This window comes from Halichoeres trimaculatus, unplaced genomic scaffold (genome assembly GCF_033239565.1).
Source record: "Halichoeres trimaculatus isolate MK-OKI-2021-1 unplaced genomic scaffold, fHalTri1.1 fHalTri1_scaffold_19, whole genome shotgun sequence".
Lineage (NCBI taxonomy): Eukaryota > Metazoa > Chordata > Actinopteri > Labriformes > Labridae > Halichoeres > Halichoeres trimaculatus.
The window spans coordinates 15,000,146-15,020,396 of NW_027437197.1; the positions used below are offsets into that span (position 1 = coordinate 15,000,146).

At 41.8% G+C, this 20,251-nt stretch overlaps 2 protein-coding genes across 2 annotated transcripts; one reads left to right on the top strand and one right to left on the bottom strand.

The window, feature by feature from the left end:
- Positions 1-125: 125 nt before the first annotated feature.
- Positions 126-3,432, top strand: tmem30c (transmembrane protein 30C). Its single transcript, XM_074694490.1, has 7 exons — positions 126-712; positions 946-1,062; positions 1,154-1,261; positions 1,494-1,584; positions 1,663-1,809; positions 1,886-2,098; positions 2,359-3,432. The coding sequence occupies exons 1-7, from the start codon at positions 515-517 to the stop codon at positions 2,544-2,546; spliced, it is 1,062 nt and encodes a 353-aa protein (XP_074550591.1). The 5' UTR covers positions 126-514; the 3' UTR covers positions 2,547-3,432.
- An 11-nt stretch (positions 3,433-3,443) lies between these two features.
- dcbld2 (discoidin, CUB and LCCL domain containing 2) lies at positions 3,444-17,059 on the bottom strand. Its single transcript, XM_074694489.1, has 15 exons — positions 16,666-17,059; positions 14,286-14,510; positions 13,983-14,120; positions 11,922-11,973; positions 11,764-11,836; positions 9,939-10,072; positions 9,698-9,738; positions 8,016-8,231; positions 7,645-7,769; positions 7,020-7,167; positions 6,782-6,928; positions 6,613-6,706; positions 6,483-6,532; positions 6,263-6,397; positions 3,444-5,201 (listed from the first exon to the last, which is right to left on the bottom strand). The coding sequence occupies exons 1-15, from the start codon at positions 16,766-16,768 to the stop codon at positions 4,792-4,794; spliced, it is 2,091 nt and encodes a 696-aa protein (XP_074550590.1). The 5' UTR covers positions 16,769-17,059; the 3' UTR covers positions 3,444-4,791.
- Between the last annotated feature and the right edge of the window lie 3,192 nt (positions 17,060-20,251).

Genomic DNA, 20,251 nt, shown 5'->3' on the forward strand with positions numbered 1-20,251 from the left:
CAGCGTCCCTCTGTTTGTGTCATCCCATCATGGGAAGTCCCTCCCTCTGAGAGATGTGAGGTCATGAGTTTACTTACTTAAGAGGAAGTCCCATTTGTCAAAACAACCTTTGATAGAGTGTTCAAAAGCTGCATGAGGGGGGGCTGAGAAACAAATTCCCACCAATCAGAGCAAGCATTTCAAATACTCTTCCTTTGATTTAGAAAAAGAGGAACTGTTTTTTCCTGTATGAGTTTAGAAAACGTTATCACAATGACAAACAGCGGTAACAGAAAGTAGAAAGAGGTAGTTAAGCAAAGGATTGTAGTTAATAAGTAACAGACCACAGCAGCCTTCCTGCTCTGCAAGGCCTGCTGGGAAAGCCTCTTGGCAAGCAGAGTGTTGCGTGTGTGTGCAGGGAGATACTACTGAAGTCCAAAACAGGAAGAGAAGATAGCGCAGCGAGCACTCTCTCATACTTCTCGGCACTCCGGCTGTCAGACTTCTTCGTTTATCCTCTGAAGGTCTCCCTTTCATGGGGAAAGTGAAGGAAAAGTCTGGGCCCCTGGCTCGGCGGCCGGATAACTCTGCCTTCAAACAGCAGAGGCTGCCTGCCTGGTCCCCCATGCTAACCGCTAACACTGTGCTGCCCTTCTTCTACTTCATGGCTCTGATATGTCTGCTGCTGGGGGTCTGGCTGCTTCTCACAGTGCAGAGCACACAGGAAATAAAGGTGAGTGTGTTCCTTAGAATTTCAGCTGCATTTCTTTATCATGTATGTAAAAAAAAAAACAGTGGTCAAACACTCAAAGTGTACACTTTAGAGAGGACAGAGTGAGGAAGTCACTGAATGCCCTTGTGTGCAATAAAAAAAGGGAGTGACAAAGCGGGGAAAGATCCAAGGTTGCATTCAGAGCTGGTAAACAGGAACTGTTCCTTCACTGACTCTCTCCCTTGTCCTCTCAGCTGGACTACACAGAGGCCGGAACGTGTGATATATGCTTTGAAAAACGGAAAAATGTGAGCAACGCTGATCAGCCCTGCACCTGCACCGTGATGTTTCCTGTTGAGAAAGCACTCAAGGTAACTTTCTATGTGTTTCACAACAAAAGATTGACTCATGCCAGTAAGTCACAGTTAACTCACCAATAAAATGTTGACGTTTATCCTTCAGGGAGACGTCTTCTTCTACTACGGCCTCCGAAACTTCCATCAGAACCTCAGGAGGTACATGGACTCCAGAGATGATGGGCAGATGGTCGGAAGATTAACACGGCTAAAGGTAGCTCCATGATATTACCAACAAACCCCCAATAATAGATCATGAAAACACTTTTTGAGTGCAACTTAACTCTGATAAAGTGTGCTGTGTGTGGATCTTATCTTTATCTTTAATCTGGATCTTCTATCTCCTCCTTATCTATGACCGTCATAAAATTTAGTTATCTAAATATGTCAACTATTTTACATCTTAAACCTAAGTAATCTACCTCTATCTCCATTAATCTGTCCAGAGCCCAAGCACGTACTGTCAGCCATTCTTAAACGACCACAAAGGTCGACCCATCGCCCCCTGTGGTGCCGTGGCGAACAGTATGTTCAACGGTGAGGATAACTCGCATCATCAAATACAACATTTATTTATTTTTTACTGACTTTTTATAACTCACACGTGTTCTTCAGACTCCTTCACTCTGACCTATCACAGCCCCAAGGGTCGCACCGCTCCTGTCCCTTTGTTACGAAAAGGCATCACTTGGTACACAGACAAAAACATCAAGTATCGCAACCCAAGGAAGGAGAACCTGACGCTGGCTGAAGTGTTTGAAGGTAATAAGAATAAGAATGTTACTTTGATATGAATTAAAGTTTTCAGTCAGATTTCTTACACCAGGTCTCATTTCAGGCACAGCAAAGCCTCCATACTGGAAGAACCATGTGTATGAGCTTGACACGCACGACCCAAACAACAATGGCTTCATCAACGACGACCTGATCATCTGGATGAGAGAGGCTGCGTTCCCCAACTTCAAGAAGCTCTACGGGGTTTTATACCGAAGCAACCAGCCGTTCACTAAAGGTCTGCCTGTAGGGAACTACAGCATCGACATTTCTTACAGTATCCTTTTAAAATCAATGGAGGAGTTAAAGACTTGATGTTTGTCCCACACAGTTCTGACCACATCCTGACCTCCAGATTTTAAAAACAACATAGGTGACGTTACATTGGTCATTATTTATAGTCTGAGGGTTAAACGTCCCATTGTCTGCATTCACTTCCTTTGTCTGTTAAAACATTCAAACACGCAGATGGTCAGGGTCTATTTAAAGCTCCTCTCTATGATCACCTATTTTTAGCCTTGACCTCCGCCTCCCCAGACTTCCCCACTAAGTACTTCCGAGGAAGAAAGGAAGTGGTCCTGACCACGCTGACCTGGTTTGGGGGTCAGAACCACTTCTTGCCCATCGCTTACCTTGTAACCAGCAGCCTGATCTTCCTGTTGGCCGTCCTCCTCACGGTGTTCTGGTGGAAATACGGAAAGAATGGGAAGAACATGGAGGAATGAGGAGTCAGGCCTCAGTCACGATGAGTAAAGGAAGATAAATTTGGGAAAATAGCAGCAGACTCATGATGTATCAGGTCTATCATCTGAAAAATAAGATCAGGAAAACATTTTTTAGCTTTAATTATGATGTCCTCCAAAAAGCCATGTAAGCACAGGCTGTAAGCTATTACTAACTGTTGATACTTGATGAACTTTTTTTTATTTTACACACTGTTTTAGTCATGTACTGTTCTTTTTTTGATGATCATATTTATGAGAAATCTTAAATTAGAAATTCAGAAAGACTTAAGTTTGTTTTTATATTTCAATTAAAGTGGAAAAAAGTATTTTGGGAACAGAAGTACTAAGATGCCTGCGAAATAACAGAATTGAAATATTGGGTTGCAGTAGCATGGTTTCAACCTGTAGAGGGCGATCGCTGGGGACATTTTTAACACAATTTGAGGAATTTTAACCCAAACTCTATCTTTGAGACTCAGATTGATCTACAACACTAATGAGTGGTCAGTTGAATACATTTTCTGTAAAAAAAATAAATAAATAAAAGAGGTGTGGGAGTTTGGCCACTTTTTACATTTTTTTCCAAGAGGGACATAATGTTTACAAATGTGTCCAGGTTAGAAGGTAAACACAGACCAACAGATGAGCATTTGTTGTCCTCAAATTGAACCCAATCATAAGAGCTGAAACTTACCAATTGAAAATGTTGGTTTTGTAAATAGTGCAATGATGAAATCTGTGAATTTATTGGTATCGAAATGTCTGGAAACAAACACACCTCAGCTGCACAAAATGCTTAACACAGATGTAAATATCTTTGTCTGACTTTGGCAGTTTCTCATCCTGTATTCATAAATGTTCTCTTAAAAAATAAAGACAAAAACAAGTCCCATTCTCTGTTTTCTTTTAAAAACTCTTTATTTCTCTATGTACAATCAGTGAGAGCCACATAAACACAACCCCTCTGTGAGCAGGGAGCACCAAACTGTGCACAAATGGCCTCAGTTATCGATCTGAACTGAAGCATGATAGGCAACAGCTGTGAGAAATGTATCCTCCTCCACCAAGGTGAGGATGCTCCCATGAAGTTCTTATCGTTCTCCCCTCTGCACTCCTGCCTCAGAGTGTTTGGTCAGATCAGTACCACAGGAGAGGAATGCAGTCTACTGGTGCTACAAATACATCCAACTATGACTAGACGCTGTATCAAAAACCAATCACAGACACAGACACACACAGCTCACCACACACACATGTACAGATTCTGATGCACATAGATAGAAGAGGAGAACAGAGACCAAACACCCTTTAAAACAGAAGACGATAGCCACGATGAACAATTCAAATAAAACCTAACAATCAGGACTTTGAAGTCATCACCTGTAACAGATTCACCTTTTCAACGCTTTCCTCTGTACCTTTACGCTAACTTTAAAAAACCTTAAGACTGCTGTCACACGTATTTCTAACATTGTTGGCACTAACGTGTAAGCTGGCTCTGTTACGTCACATAAAAATGAAACATTTGGTCAAAAAAAAGCGTCGACAAACCAGAAGAACATAAAGTTTTCACAACAGTGCAACCCGATTGATCTGTCCTGGAAGCAGTGAGAAGAGCGGTGGGCTGTTTTTAAAGTTTCTCCCTATCAGCAGGATGTGAATTAAAAATAAATAAATCATCTGAGAGCTCTAACAGGTTTGCAGTAATGGAATTTAAAGAACTATACACAATTTCAAGTCATGCTTTTAAAGAAATAAGACAAAAATGAGAATAAAAAAACGTACCAAAAGGTGGAATTCATGGACCGTGGGTGTGAATTACATGATTTGGTGTGTTGTTAATTCAATAAGAAAACCCTTTGATTGATGTAAAGGCACATTTAGTTGAGCCTGCTTCACTTTGTAACAGAACTAAACATGAAATAATGAAATCACAGTTTCACAGAATGCAAAATAAAACAACTTAGACTCACAGAACAGGGACACAGTCTCTCAAATAGTAGTCAGCTTTCTCTTTTTTATCCTCCCTCTGTTCATCCATTGTCTCCTCCTCCTAGGACAAACATTCATCGTTGTGGTTTCAGTGATAGGACTGTAATGGCACTACACAAGCAGATTGTGGCCATGCAGGAACATTAAGGCAATACAGACATCTCCAGATGAACCTAAAGCTAAGGCAGTGTTCATTCAAGGTTGAGGCCCCCGCAGAGAGCTCGCAGATCAACACCACATACATCCAGACACCTCAGCTCTGTCCTGTTGGTTTATTCTGAGGCACCTGATAGGTCAGATCCTCAGGGGGCGTTGCCTGTCCCGTGGCGTTCTTGGGTGTATCATAGGCAGACCTCCCTGAGTGGGCGCTGTCCGTCTGTGTGAGCAGGGAGGTCGCACCAGCACCCATGAAGCTGCACACGGTGGAGGCCTGGTTTAATGTGGAGTTCCCCGATGGATGGCAGCCCATGTCTACAATGATGGGGGTGGCGTATTCGGATCCAGAGGCAGGGACAGGTTCTGCATAGGCATGGTAGACGTCTGGAGAGATGGGGGCATCGTACAGGTCGGGGTCTGAGTACCCGGGGTCAGGACCCTCATCTGGTTTAAATGTAGAGCGTGCTCCTAATGTTTGTACACCACTGACCAGGGGCTGAGCGTACTCTGCAAAGAGACATGTCAGAGCTTCAGTCATGTTTAGAGTGGAAAAGAAACTGGATACAAGTGCTACGATCAAAGTGTTGCAATATCTGTAAACTAACCAAAATGTGTTCATTCTCTGAGGTTTACTGCTCTCATTGCATGCAATAAGTTAAATTTTGAGGTATGATGGAGCTCCCTGCTCTTCCACATACACACATGGAATACCAAAGTCACATGAGTATGCATGTAAAGCAAAGGCAGGGAGAGCTGCAGCAAAAACACGCTGAGGTGCCCCTTCCACACAGGCATTTCGAAGGGAAAGTGGCTCCCAGAGTCATATTTCCAGTGTTTTTAGATGAGAGTGGTCCTAACTGAAGTTTTTACATTAGAAAAAGTTGCAGAAAGTCCAAAGAGGTGTTGAAATAAATATTTTGAAAATTAGAAATCTTCTTTTGGATCCAGAAAGTTTGGGACATTTATCAAATAGAACAAATTAAATATCAATTAAGACTTTGAAAAGAAATTTTCATTATCAGATAGAGACCTGTACTGGCTTTACTGATTCAGTAGAGAGGGGTGTTAATTTTAGGGGCAGCCCAAGATCATACACCTCTTTCCAAGGGACTGAATTTGCGTCTGTACACATGATCTCTGAGTGCACAAGACTTTATTTCTTGATGAATACATTTTATTTATCTATTTCCCTTTTTTAAAAATGCATTTCTTTTTATTCCCTGCATGTCCTTCCTGCTTTTATGACCATATGTGTACTTGTTTGTCCATGTGTACTCTTTTGTGTATGTATATTCTTTGAAGTGGTCAATCTGGTTTATTTAAATTCAAATGTACAACTGTAGAAAGAAAAAGGAGTGAAGAAAGGGAAAAAAAAGAAATATGTACATATGTATATAGGTATGCGTATGAATGTATATATACACACGTTTGAGTATATACATATGTATGTGTATATATATATTTTGTGGACGAGAAAAATGAATAAAAACTAAGTTAAAAAAAAAAAGAAATCTTCTTTGAGTATAATAGTATAGTATATAAAGGCTGTGATACTGATTGGTATTCACCTGCAGGTTCAGCATGTACTCTGGGTACAGCTCCTCTCCCTGTGAGCCGGCCCACCTCACTGCTGCTGTACCGGACTGAATCTTCGGTCTCCACCATCTTTGAAGGAAGCAGCTGCTTCATGCTTTTCCACCAGTCTGTGAAGAAATTTATAAAGATGACCACAAAGTGTCACAGAGACAGGGGTAGAGGATCAACCTGTGATGGAGAAAGAGTTTGTACCTGTGCGGTCCCAGTGAGGGAGATCATACGTCCCTTCAGAGCTCTTTTTCCTGTGAGCGGAGAGAAATAAGCCATAAAAGGTGATTTTTTTTTAATGTTTCAGAGGGATCTTTTCAAAGTCGATGCTCACCTGTTCCTCCAGTGCAAGGCACAAACCATAATCACGATGAGAGCCGTCAGAGCCATGACCACGACAGGGACCAGAACTGCAGCCAGCGCCACATCTGACATAAAAAAACACAACTTATGACACTGATCGAGGAATCGGAGAAGCTTTTTAGAACCAAAATGAGTCTCACCTTTTCCGGTGTGAGGAGGCATGGTGGTGTTTCTGATGTCCGGGGTGTGCGTGGTTTGGCTGATGTGAGGTGGACGTTTTGTTCCTCTTGAGGGAGGAAAAGTACGTGAAGGGTTGATCATCCTTGGCCCTGGCTCGGTCCTCCTCACTGTCAAAAAGTCCCAACAAAGAAGTGAAGATGAAACAGCCTGCTGTAACTTCTTCTCTTTTTATCTACAAATCAACTAACTTTACTCCACCTGCTGGAATTTGGCAGCCGAGCAGCTCCAGCTTGAGGGCGATCCTCTGGTGCCATGAGGCTGGATTTATCCTCACAAACCTGGCTTCAATGGGAGGGATGAAGTTATTCCTCACTTCATGCAGGTAGTTGATGTTGCCCTGGAAAATCTACCATGAAATAAAAGAAGCACTCAATTATTCCTGCCAGAGCTTTAAACCCAGCAGCAGTAGCTTAGAGGAAGAAACATCAGCAGATATTCTTGTTTCAGACGCTGAACAAACACACTTTAAGCTATAAGCGGATTATTTTTTCAAACTTGGTGAGCTAATAACTTCACAATCAGAAGCAGAGAGGATCTCAGACTAACAACCCAGCCTCTAAATCCATATCCATTCATTATTAATACCCCAGTGTACTGACTCGTCCACCACAGCACTTAACTCAAACCACTGACTTCCCCCATTTCCTGCCTCAGCATCCCTCAGTCAATACCAGCTGCTATGGAAACAGCCAAAGTACGAGTCCCTGCAGGCTTCTAAAGTGACATTTTTCTCCATTTGCACTAATTTGGAGGCAAAGAAAACAGAAAAGGCTGTGATGCATCTCCTGGGTGAGGAGGTTTATTGATTCGGAGGCTGTGTTACCTTGTCTTGTGTTGAATTAGCTTCTCGGTAGTTGGACCACTGCTGGCCATTGTTACTGTACTGGACCCGGTAAGCTGAAACGTAGTACTGGTACTCTCTGAGGGTAGAGCCTGTGGTGATGATGCCTGAAAAAAACAGAAAGGAGTCCATGACGTACAGTTTAAAAACATCTCATAGTTAAAACTCAGTCAAGAAGTCTCCAGAGGCCGGAGCTGAATGCAAATGTTAGCATGAAGACTCTGGAAACATGCTGATGCAAGAGTATCAGAAACCAAGTTGAGCAGATTCTCAACAGATCGTCAGAGACTTATTGCTCTAATACTCAGGGCACAGACATTGAAGAGGAAGGTTTTTAGTGGCACTTCCTGTACCTGTGATTCTCTTCTCCCTCTTCAGATCAACCTGAAGCCACTGGTTTTGGTCGCTCTGCGAAGGCGCCCAGGGGAGCCCAGCCTTCTTTAGCCGAGCCCCCGACGGCGCCCACACGCTGTGCTGACCGATGATGTTGTTCCACTCCCACACTGAGGATGCAGACAGCTGAGTGTCTGCAACACCTCCAGATTCCAAACCCAGAGTCCCATAGCAGCCTGAAAGAACAACCAAAAACAGATAGCTTCAGAACTATCAACATCATCATCAAACACAGGGAAGAAAACACCTTAGGAAGCTAACAGCGATAAAGGAAACTTCATTACATGATGTTTTTAACAGGTGTGTGTTTATCAAATACTTCATTTAAAAGTTTTAGCCAGGTGACAAAACTATTAGCTTTGAAGTTTTAAACCATAAAATACTCTGTTCAGATTTTATGCTGCAGATACTTTAGGTATGAGCACAACAATATTTACGCTCTGTTATTAAAAATTACCATACTGATTGTACTAGAACATATACCATATTTTCCAGACTATAAGTTGCATCAGTCAAAAAATTTGTAATAAAAAAAATAAAAAAACATATATAATCTGCACTGGACTATAAGTCACATTTATTTGGAATGATTTGCTATGTTTATAGTATGTTTAGAGAGAACTATTTACATCACACTTAAGTTTCAGTTTCTCTTCTCTGGGACATAGGCTCTTCTCACTTACTCAACTCAGGTACACTCGACCCTTCCCTATCCTCCCCTGCTCTACTGTGAGTGTTGCCAGTTAGACCAGTGCAGTGTGAGCTTTATTCAATGGAATAAATGTCCTCACTTTTACGAGAGAGTTTTGACAGTAGTTTGTGACTCAAATCTCCAAAAAACGTCTATAAAAGAGAGTCAAGAACATGCAAGTAAACTTTTATTTCTCTCAATCACATTATCAGGCGCTAAATGCAGGAAATTGTCAGGCTGTCCAAGCTGGAGATGCAGAGCCTCTGTAAGCGCACAATGCGGGGCCATGGAGATAATTTCTAATCAGTATTTTTCATGTATGAATGTAGCGATCTTTTTCCATAAAAGTACCCAATAGCACAGCATGTCATTTATTTAATATAGATGTTGCACCTGACTATAAGTCGCAGGACCAGCCAAACTGTGGGAAAAGAAGTGTGACTTATGGTCCAGAAACATGGTAGATATGGAAGAAAATTATGGCCACTGAAGTTCTTTTGGATTGAAAATAAATTTTTGAGTTCTATTTCAGCTTGAAATTTCTTTAATTGAAAAAAGTCACAATTGTGAAAAAAAAACTGAATACATTCTAATTTTTCAAATTCTGACCTTACATAATGTTAGTTCAGAATTTAAAGTCAAAATTCTGTCAGTTAAGTTAATTTTTTTTGAGACAGAATTTAGACTTTTACAACCATATGCAAAAACAAAAAAAGTCAGTATTCAAGGCCAGGGTTCTTATTTTTTACTTATGTCTGATAAGTTTTGTTTTTTTTCTACCGAAATTGATCAAATTCAGAATCCTGACTTTTTAAATCCTGATATTGGACTCAAAGTTCTTTTCTCTTTAGAGTCAAACTTTTGCTAAACAGTAAGTCCTAATATTTTTCAGGGACTTTCATCTTCTTTCATTTATTTCTTATTTTAATTGGAAAGAAAACAAGGACTTACCGTTGGTCTTGAAGGTAAAGAGGCTGTTTGATAAAGTTCCTCTGAGGAGAAAAGTTAAAGTCACAGATCAGTAATTGTTTCTAAAGCTCACATCTTTCACCATGCATGGTAAATATTAAATACATAGGTAGTTAGAACCAAATGTGAACTCAAAACAGTATTTTCATAATGCAATTAATTAGCAGACATGTAAACACAAAGCCGATGAAACACAGGACTGGTTATGTGCAGCAGCTCTCACCCAGTGGACGTGACGTTGTTCGCCAGTGTGGCTTCATAGTGAGGGATGCCTTTACTGCTAACCACGCTGATCCTCCCGCCAACAGCGTTGGACACCACACCTGCATGGACGGCTGCCACGCACAGAGGAGACGACTGCAGGGATGGAGCAAAGAAAGGAGGAAAGATTTAGACAATGAGACCCTTCCTCTTGCAGCAAAGAAAATGCAAGAAATTTGCATCCATGATCTCTTAGGTTAAAGAAACCCCGATGGATCCTCCATAAGTTCTCCGAGAGCTCTTCTTGAAAAAGTTCCACATTGATTTTTGATGCAGTTAGAAAGCCTGCAGGTTGCTGAACGGGAACAGGAGGTGCAGTCCTCCTCAGAAATCAGAGTTGTTAACCTTCAGACTGTGGCAGATAAAGGACGATGAGTCAGCGTGATGTCACTTCTCTGCAGGCAGGATACCGAGGGGCACTGACGGTAGTGATTCACTGCCGGCGGCATTCCTGCCCAAACCTGCTGCCACATCACTGACAAACGCATAAAAGACGATTTACACTCAGCTCACAGGCTCCCTGGGTGAACAGCTGGTCGAGTGAGGTGGAATTTTATTACTGGAAAAGACCCACGCTGGAATCCACAGCTGACGAGATTGTGGGGAAAAGCTCCAGAGACCCACAGAGTGACAAGCACGTGTATTCACACACGCTCACACACACATGCACAGTGTTCAGATCCTGCCACAAGTAATCAACACGTTGCCTTGTGACTCTTAAATTTCCCAAAATCACACACCAGCACTTCCGAAAGAGAGCCACACCAAACCACTGACAGAAAAACAAAGCTGAGCTCCAAACCACTGCAGCCTGCCTCCAACAGAGAAAACCACACTAATACACACATAGAAATCACACAAACACACACACACGGAAAGGTAATAATGAAAGGTGTGTGTCTGCTTTTATCAATCGGACAGAAGCAGAAAAAATATTTTTTTTCAAAACAAGCACTGAGTACATCATGTTCCATCCTAGTGAAACACTCACTTCAGCCTTTGCAGAGTTTGATTCAAATGATAAAATTGAACATTTTAAACAAAGCATAGCATTTCTCGTGCACTGATAAAAGTATGTTTTTTGGTATTTTGATGACCATCTTGAGAAAAAATCTGAGGATAAAAATCTTTGTATGACTATGATCTGGTCACCTGAGTAAGAGAGACCCACGGTTCCCCAGTAAAAGGCTTATTGTGGTTTCAGATTCCCAGACTCTTTACGGATGATTCACTTGTCCACAATAAGGCACGCAAACACACAAGATGTTTCTCAAACGTCTCAATCACTCGACTCCCACTCCAGCTTTTTGTCTCCGCTCAGCTCGGGGTGGAGCAGCACCCTCCTGCAGCTGGACTGGATTAGAGGCTTATTATTTTCAGCCAAACTATTATCTCACCTCCCTTTCACCCGCTGACCCTGCCCCTCCTCTGTTCCTGTGGGGCACCTCGCTCCCTGAAGCACACCCCGATGCTCCTCCCTGTCCTTTCCATCAGCCAGTGACACCCCTCCCTCTTCCCTACCTCCCTTAGCTAAGTCTCCTCTTTCCTTGGACTGACTTAAAGCTCCGAGCATGAGATCATCAGCCGGAGACTCAGCGCCCATGATCTCAGGCGCAGCGGGGGTGCTGTGAGGTCATCAGAACAGGACTCACATACCACAGGGAAGAGGCGAGTTTGAGAAAGGAAGTGAAACAGAGAGATGTGCAACCCGACTGAGCCACAGCCGCCCTAATACCTAAAGAATGATCATCTCTAAATGCCTGATGCTGCTCTCTGCAGGTACCCACCTCTCTGTAACCGTTTGGAATAGTTCCAGAAATCTCCTCCGTCGATGTCAAGCAGCCAGCCGGACAGTATTTACTGAAAGACAGAGACATGAAAACACACAGTGAGCATCAGACAGGATGATTGCTGAACAAATACCCACAAAGCAAACTCTGTTTACCTGAACTCTGCCTGAGGGAAATCAGTTCCTTTGTCCAGGCAGGTGATTAGATCTGCAGGAGGCAAACAAACAGAGTCAGAGCGGGTTTCTCCACACGCTGCTGCAAGCCTGTCAAACCCCCTCTCTCTTCCTGAGCTCAATTATCCAAAAACTAAGGACAACTACCAACCTACTCCTGGTTATCCATGTATCCAAACACTAATGTAAGATGTTTTTGAGGAACTGTAGAAGCTGCAGATAGTCATCCCAGCTCAACTGTTTTTTTTAAGTCTAGATAAGGGTTAAGAAACAGCAGGCGATGACTGAATAATGTCCAACCACTTTACTTTAGCAATACCTCAGTTAAAATTTGGAACTTGAAGTTAAAGTTTAAAAGTTCAGGCGTCTTAATGTCAAAAGTTTCAGCAACATCTCCCACAGGATGATGATGTCCTCCTGGATTCCTGTATAAACCAGTTAGCGGTTTTTGGTTCAGCTGAGTCCTGACCACACTATCAGAAGTCCCGTTTATCCGGTCAACCAGGCGGTGAGTCAAACTGACCAAGACTCCCTGCAACCGCAGGTCACCATGGTGACTGATTGACTTAGCTGTGCAAACTGTCCTCCCACGCTCATCTGAACCGTCGCCTACACAGCAAACACTCAGACAGCAGAGTTCTTGGGGGGGATTAGTAAGGTCAACTGACAGCCATGTTTGTTTTCCGCTGTGATTCATTTGTACTGATATTAACACTCAGAGACAACTCTCCCTCTCACACCTCATCCAACTTTTCATCTTGTAGCTTCAATGATCAGTTAATCTTGAAATATGCACTCAAAACCACATGCTTCTGTCTTATTTCTGGGAATTAATCTTATTAGACTTAATATGAGACACAATCATCAACCACTCCTGAAAAATGTTTTTTTCATGAAATAAAAAGACACAAATGAAGCCTAAACCGCTCGAAAAAGGAAACAAAAAACTACCAATGGATTTGAAGGCGCTATGGTCTTTTTTTTGTCTTCTGATACCCCCCAAAGTACACCCTTTTCTAGACTGTTTGGGGTTAACGTGACTCATATTTTGTCTGATAAGTCTGTTTAAACAACGGCAAAAACACTTGCAGGTTGGTTTTTGCAGTTTTCAAAGTGACAGTGTACAGCTATGTGCCATAAATCTACTATCACAGAGAACTCTGGAACCAAACGTAGCAGCTTTAGACACCAGAAACTGGTCTCCTTTATTTGAGGTTTTTATCTAAGGCATAAATCCAGAATACTCATGCTCCTTTTTGCTCTTCAGCCTCTTCTCTGATTTGCTGCTTTACTGCAGTTTACAGCTTTAAAAATCCTGCAGTTGTGTTTGCTAGCTGTTGACACAGGATTCAGTTCCTCTGTTGTGGAGCAGTCAGTACACTGACTGATAAGGAAATACACTTATCAACACCTCAGGATGCCATATCCTGAGGAGTTGATGTGATTAGAATACTTCACTCCATCATCATCATCATCATCATCATCATCATGTGTTTTCAGTCAGACCTGCTAGCCCTCTCTTTGTCCGTCATGTTTGTAAACACGGAGAAGAGGATTTCATTGACTGTCAGAGCAACACAGAGCGGTGATTCTCCATCACTGAGACAAAAACAGTCATAACCTGGTGCCACTGGTCTGTATTCATCCACGTGTGATAAAATGACCAATGTGCAGCGGGATGTTGCTCCTGCATGCTGCTGCAGGAATGTCAGATATGTGACTGATCAGAGTCAGGCATTCAGAGCAGAGCAGCTCCTTATCTCTGCTGTGTTTCAGCACACACTCAGCGGTGAGAGAACAGCACACTGTGTCTTTCTAGACCCTGTTTCTTGCCCAGTAGTGGGATGGGAATGTACAGCGGGCTGCTTTTGCTTTTTGTCTAAGTTTTGGGGTTTCATCCTTTCCTAATCTGCAGCTTGTTTGCACTCATCAGTCCAAGTACAGATGTTAATAATCTGCTCTGATCCTACCTAAAACATGCAGGAAAAACAGAAAATAAGAGTGTGTTGTAGTGGAGAGGAGAGAAAGCTGGAGCCTTGTTACCTGTGTGCTCAGTGGTGGAGTAGGACAGGTAGAATCCTCGCCCTGTGTGGTGGGTCCCACTCATGAACTGGACGGTGACCTGGTTGCCAGTGGACTCAATCAGCTCTCGAATCTTTAGACCCAAACCGCAGTACTTCACTGTGGGAGACAGCACAAGGAGTCAAACTGGACCCATTTCAGATGGTCGTGACTGGCTCTCCATGCCTCTTTCTGACACCAGAACAGCGTTGGAGGTTTCAGACCATCCAGAATTGTCCCTATTCTATATATTTAAATCCTGGAGAGACAACATTCATTACTCACCAATCTCACTCCTCTCAGGCCCGACGCCATTGTAAAGGCGGAGGTAGTTGACCTGGCAGTCACTGTCCTCTATGTCCAGCTCGGCGAAGTGAAAGTGGACCCTGCTGCCGTGGGGAACGCTAATTTCCCACTCGCACACCGTGTTGTTGGGGTATGTCCCTGGGTAACCCAGAGAGGACAGAGTCCCACTGCTGGGGCCAAGCACACTAGGACCACAGCCATCACCTGGGGGACAACAAGGACACACAGGGGGTTACAGGAAGAGAAGAAGGATGACGGTCATAAAGCACGGATGAGGAGGAAACAGGAAGGGGTAAAGATAGAGTCCAGATTTATGAGACAGATTTCCCTGGAACAAACCGGAAAACACAAAATTCATCAGAATACAGTGTCTGCACATTTCAGAGGGTGAAAGTTTAAGATGTTTTTGTTATCCTTTACAACATCCAATCCTAAAAACATGAAAAAGAAACCTCCTATGAACAAGAACACAAATAATCTGCACTTTAAGCGATAATGTTGATCAAACCTCTGCTGTCAAAAGGAAATATGTCAACACACAGGTGTATCAATCCGCTGCTGAAAATAGTCCCAAACCTACACTCTCCCTCAGTTAGCTTGGAAGGCTGAAGTGCTAAGCTGCTTTCAAACAGGTGTGAGACAGTGAGAATGTGCAGTTGAAACTCATCTGATGCTGCAATTTTTGTAGATACATTCAAAAACTCTGACTTTGGAGGGACTTTCTGCATACATGGTCATTCCAGTACGTCTACAATATTATATTAGTTTTATTTCTCCTCTAGCACTTTGAGAATGGCACTATTTCACAGAATTGATTGGTTGTTTGGGGGCTGTTTGCATGCCCTTATGCAAGTTAGATCAACAAATATGATGTAAATGTAGCTTAAATAAAAGCATTTGTTGTATGTCAGTTATTATCTGGAGGTAGAGGTGCAGGGCAGTGTAGATTAAGTTTAATAAAGAAAAGCTAGTTTAGCTTCATCTCTACTGAAAGTAAGACAACTAGCATCTATATTAGTTATTGATCCCTGAAACATTATAAACAAATATGACAAGTATTCTCAAAATCAAGCCTCCAAACATGAGGAAAAGCATTTTCTCTTTACTTGACATCATAAACTAGATGTCTTGACTCTGTCTAACAAATTGAATCAAATGACATTAGTGTGCTTTACAGGAAAGACGGTTTAGTCAGATGAATTATCTCCGAACTCATCTTTTGTGTTTCTTCTCATGATTTTATGGACAATTCATTTTATGCTGTCACAGTGGAAAACTTACTGGAAAGGTGTGTGTGTGTTTGTGTCCTCTGAGCTGTCAGAAAGTCAAGTCATTGTGTCTGTGGATGCTGTGTGCTCATGGCCCTGAGATAACACTCAACAGTCACGCTTCATGGTGCTAAGTGGATGTTCTGGGGTTATGTAAGAACCTCTCAGTGGACTCTATCCAGATGAGAGCAGGACAAAAACAAAAGCTGCAAGCCTCACTCTGACTCTGACTCACAAATACTGGACAGCAGCATGCATAGCATTCAGCAGGCGAGGAGTTCACACTTCTTCAGACTCAAACAGAAACGTATTCCTGATGGTTTATTGTGTGGCCTAATGAGAAGATTGGAAGAGTCACATTCATTATTTAGAGGTAATTTCTCTTAAGTTTAGTTCTATGACAAACCGTCCACGTGTTTACAGCCATACCCCTATAACTACCCCACCCCCAACCCCCAACCACCTGAGGTTGGCCTGAAGCTACTCTCTGAAAACGAACTTCAATGTGAGTAAAAACCCTTTAAAGTGAGTCCTACAGGTAAAATAACCAAACGTGTTTGAGGAAGTGGTGGCTGCTTCACGAGATCGTCGACTTGAGGTATACCTGGAGCAGGAAACAAGGCCACGAGCTCCAGAATGAACTGTTTGTCTCGCGCACAGGGAACTTAAACAGACTCCATTAACAAATCTGGCACTTTAAATGTGGCTTGTTTATCTTGAAATGCAAACACGTGATGGATTGTTACTCTGAGCCTGTAACAAGTGACTTCAACCGACGTGTTAATTTAGCACACAACAGTCAAACAAAGCAGCAGTTAGTCTGTAACAATCTCAGTTTTTAAGGAACCGGTTCGTCTGGTTTTTCTGCACTCAAAACACCATGACGGGCGGCGGCAAGCGGCGTTAAACGGAGCGGAACTCCACGTACGCACTGCCATGTAAGGTAGATTTTAACTTTGGGGAAGAGTATCAACATACTGATCTAAGTTATGAACAGCAGTGTTCACACTTAACAGCCTGCAGGACCCGCATGTCGGCGTGGTTACATTGGGCTCGTCCAGTTGTCACCGCAGCTGTGCGCCACCACCAACCTTTCTGCGCTCCGCAGCCCTCCGTGGTGAGGATGATGAGAATCGACAGGACGAGAACCCCGGCCCCTGTCGGTCCCCTGCCCACCATTACCGCTCTGCCCATAGCAGCCTGCAGTCTGAATGCATAATGCTCGCTTCTGGACCGGCTTCGACCTGTGCCTCAAAAAAGTCCTAAACAAAACCCAATCCGTAACTCCTCCAGAGCGAATCCGAGTACGGGTTTCCTCCTGTCTTTTGGCGTTAACAATCCAGTGGTTAGCGACACTCTCACTATGGAGGTAACAGCTCTTTACACACACACTCACACACATACACACACATACACACATCCAGGCAGTGGAGCTACTTCCTCCACTGAAGCTCCGCCTCCTGATCTGGTCTCAGGGATACCCGAGTCCCCCAAGTGGTCTGAATGATCCCAAGTTTAACCAACAACCCCCAGCAATTATAGCAAATAAAATGACCATAATAAAAAAAAAATATAATAAAAAACAAACCTTTCTTTAGTGGCATAAAAGTCACAAATCATTTCCCACTAATCATGTAATGTTTTTTGTTTGTTTGTTGTGATCAGATTTTGGACTGTTGTATTAGTTTTACAGAGTTTCTGGCTGAAAGTCTGGGAACCACTGCTATAGCTTATGATAAAAAAAACGCATTATTCAGAACAACCCGCAATGTTTTCTATTTGTTTGATTCAGAGTGAAAAAACAGCCCGACTTCTGAAGTTTATTAAATATTATTCACAGTCAAAAGTCACCAACAAGCTAGTTGTGATTTAATCATCCAAAAACATGTTGTTGTTTTGTTCATCAAAAGTTGACCATGTGGTAATATTTTATCTACATTCTAAATCTCCTCATGGTAAAATCATTGTGGCACCATAAAATTATCCAAACAGAAATTCCCCTTATGTCCCATCAGGAGCATAATCAACTTAACTATAATGACTCTGTCTTTCACTTAAATCTTCTCTTTGTAAAATAAAAAGATGGAAAGTTCTCTCATAATATTAACTCTGACTCCAGTCAAACTCATTCATTACTCTACAAAACATGTTTATGTTACCATGGGACTGTGAAAAACATTCTGTTTCTGTCCCAAACGTCCTGTTTGGAGTCGCTCTGTGTGACCGTGTGGGTTAACATCCTCTTACAGTCATGTAGACACATTTGAAATATATGTCTTTGCTAATCAAAACGGGACTTTTTAGGAGCAATTGTTCTGACAGACTTTTTGACCTATCCCTGTCATAAGAGTGTAACCAATAAAATGAACGGTGCCTGGCTTCAGATTCAGGGTCAAGCTTGTGTAGCTAACCAGCAGACTTGAACAGAACAGAGCTATCATGGATACTATTTGTAACACCTCTCCTCGATTTCTTGTCTGGCTTTCCTTTCAGAATGTGGAATTACAACACAGTAGAAACAAAAAAGTTAAAAACATGTGAAAACCCTGAAAAATATGTGTAATGCTGAAACATCACCAAGAGAAATATTCCAAACTACTTAGAGTATAACTCTTAGATATTAAAGACAGGATTTTGCTCAGTATTCTTTGAGAGACCAGGTGAGGGAATCGTTCAGCCACCCCAGAGTAATATTCCTTGACCTAGAATCAAACAGAATAAGTGGATTTCATCATCTCCAGTGAATGAAGACATAAAAACTTTTCAGAGAAAATGGAGAAATCTCAAAAAGGCAAGGCTGAAAACCAAAAACACTAAAAGGAGATGGGATAAACATATTTAACTTTAAGTTTGGAAAAGCCAAAGTGCTTAGCTGCTTTAAAAGTTATTTTTTGCCTTATGCTACAGTTTTGGTGCACATTTCAATACATGTAACCAAACCTTACACCAGGGTAAGGGAGTCAGCATGTGCAGGTGAAAATCATCCAAAGCTTCTTTCATGGATTCATGGACACAAACAAAGGGAAAAATCCTTTTTGGAGCTTCTTGCTTGCTTTAACCTGAGGTGCAAAATACAGAGTTCAAATAATTTGCAGACCAACAAAAACTGATGTTTTTTTTAGATTTACCCAGAATGTTGCTTTTATTGATAAAAATCTTTTCTTTTTCCCTTTTCTAATAAGGTTTGGTATCAAAAATATTTTTTTAATTTGTTTTAAACAACATATTAGATGTTTGGTTAGTTTGCATTTCTGTTGGTGTCATAGTATTTTATATGACATTTCTTCCAATTTTAACAAATTCCAGAATAAGTCCCACTAAATTGTCAAATGGTGTAACCATAAAGGCATGACAAGTATCAAGTAGCTCATCTTCCTAGAAGTTATGCAAAAGTACTAATGGGAAAAAAAAAAATAAAAAAAGATAATGAAATATCTCAAAATACATTCAAAATACTTCATTTCTTAACTTGATAACAGGGATTTTGTTGTACTGAGCAGGTCAGTACACCACTATCTTTTTTTCTGTTTTGGGTCAGCTGGTTTAAAATCATCTTAAGCTTTATTTTATTACAGTTTAGTATATTAGCACAGTATATTCATTGTCACTTTTTGACACAGAATCAAATTTTCATGAGAAACTTTGGTTACACCAACTGACATTTAGCAGTTTCACTTACTACTCTTTTCTACATCTCTATTTTCTATCCATACCAGTGGCATGCTCAGACTTTTCGAAGGGCAGGGGCGAAGAAGGCGCAAAAGTTTGGGCATTTTCCAGGGCACTTTAGCCCACATGTTAGTCCCTGAAAAGGGGACGCATTTTGGTGCTAAAGAGTGCACTTAAGCCCGCAATTTGGCTCCCAAGAGGGCTCTTTACCTTTTTTGACGACTGGGCCATGAGATGGGGCACTGCCTGCTCCCCTCCTGTGCACACAACTGATCCACACTGGTCATTTTCATCTACTGTTGTAATACATGTCAGCATCTCAATTTGTTTGCCTAAACTAGCTCACAGGGCGTTGCTCCATTTTTCAGAGTTTGTCCATTAAATGAAGGCGAGCACATCTGTTAGGTCTCATAAAACAAAAAGTAGAGAACTTTCCATCAGTGGTGATTTAACCTTATTATTGTGCGGTTGGTCACTCACTTATGTAACAACCTTTTTGTTTTCCAGAACTCAGCTGTTCCATAAAGCATCACGATCTGTGTGAGCTAATAAACATGTCGTCTTCTTTACCCTCCCTCTATTAATTATACCATTTTAAGTGACTTTCTTTCTTTCTTTCTTTCTTTCTTTCTTTCTTTCTTTCTTTCTTTCTTTCTTTCTTTCTTTATTTCTGTAAAAACTGCTGCAGCAGATATTTTCTGAAGTGAGGCTCTTACAGAGAACGTTGATTCTGGACGATAAATGACCAACCATTATTAGGATAACCTCTTCCCATATTATTGTTCTATACTGCTCTCCTCTTGGCAGGTCGTTTGGATCTGATGCATTTGTCAGAGTAACCAAGAGTTACGACAGGCAACAAACACAGTTTTTTCGCCTGCAGCCAGTGAGTAATGTATTGGGTAATTCAGAGTTTTTTATTCTGGATGGATGAGCTGGTTTGTGTGTGTGTGTGTGTGTGTGTGTGTGTGTGTGTGTGTGTGTGTGTGTGTGTGTGTGTGTGTGTGT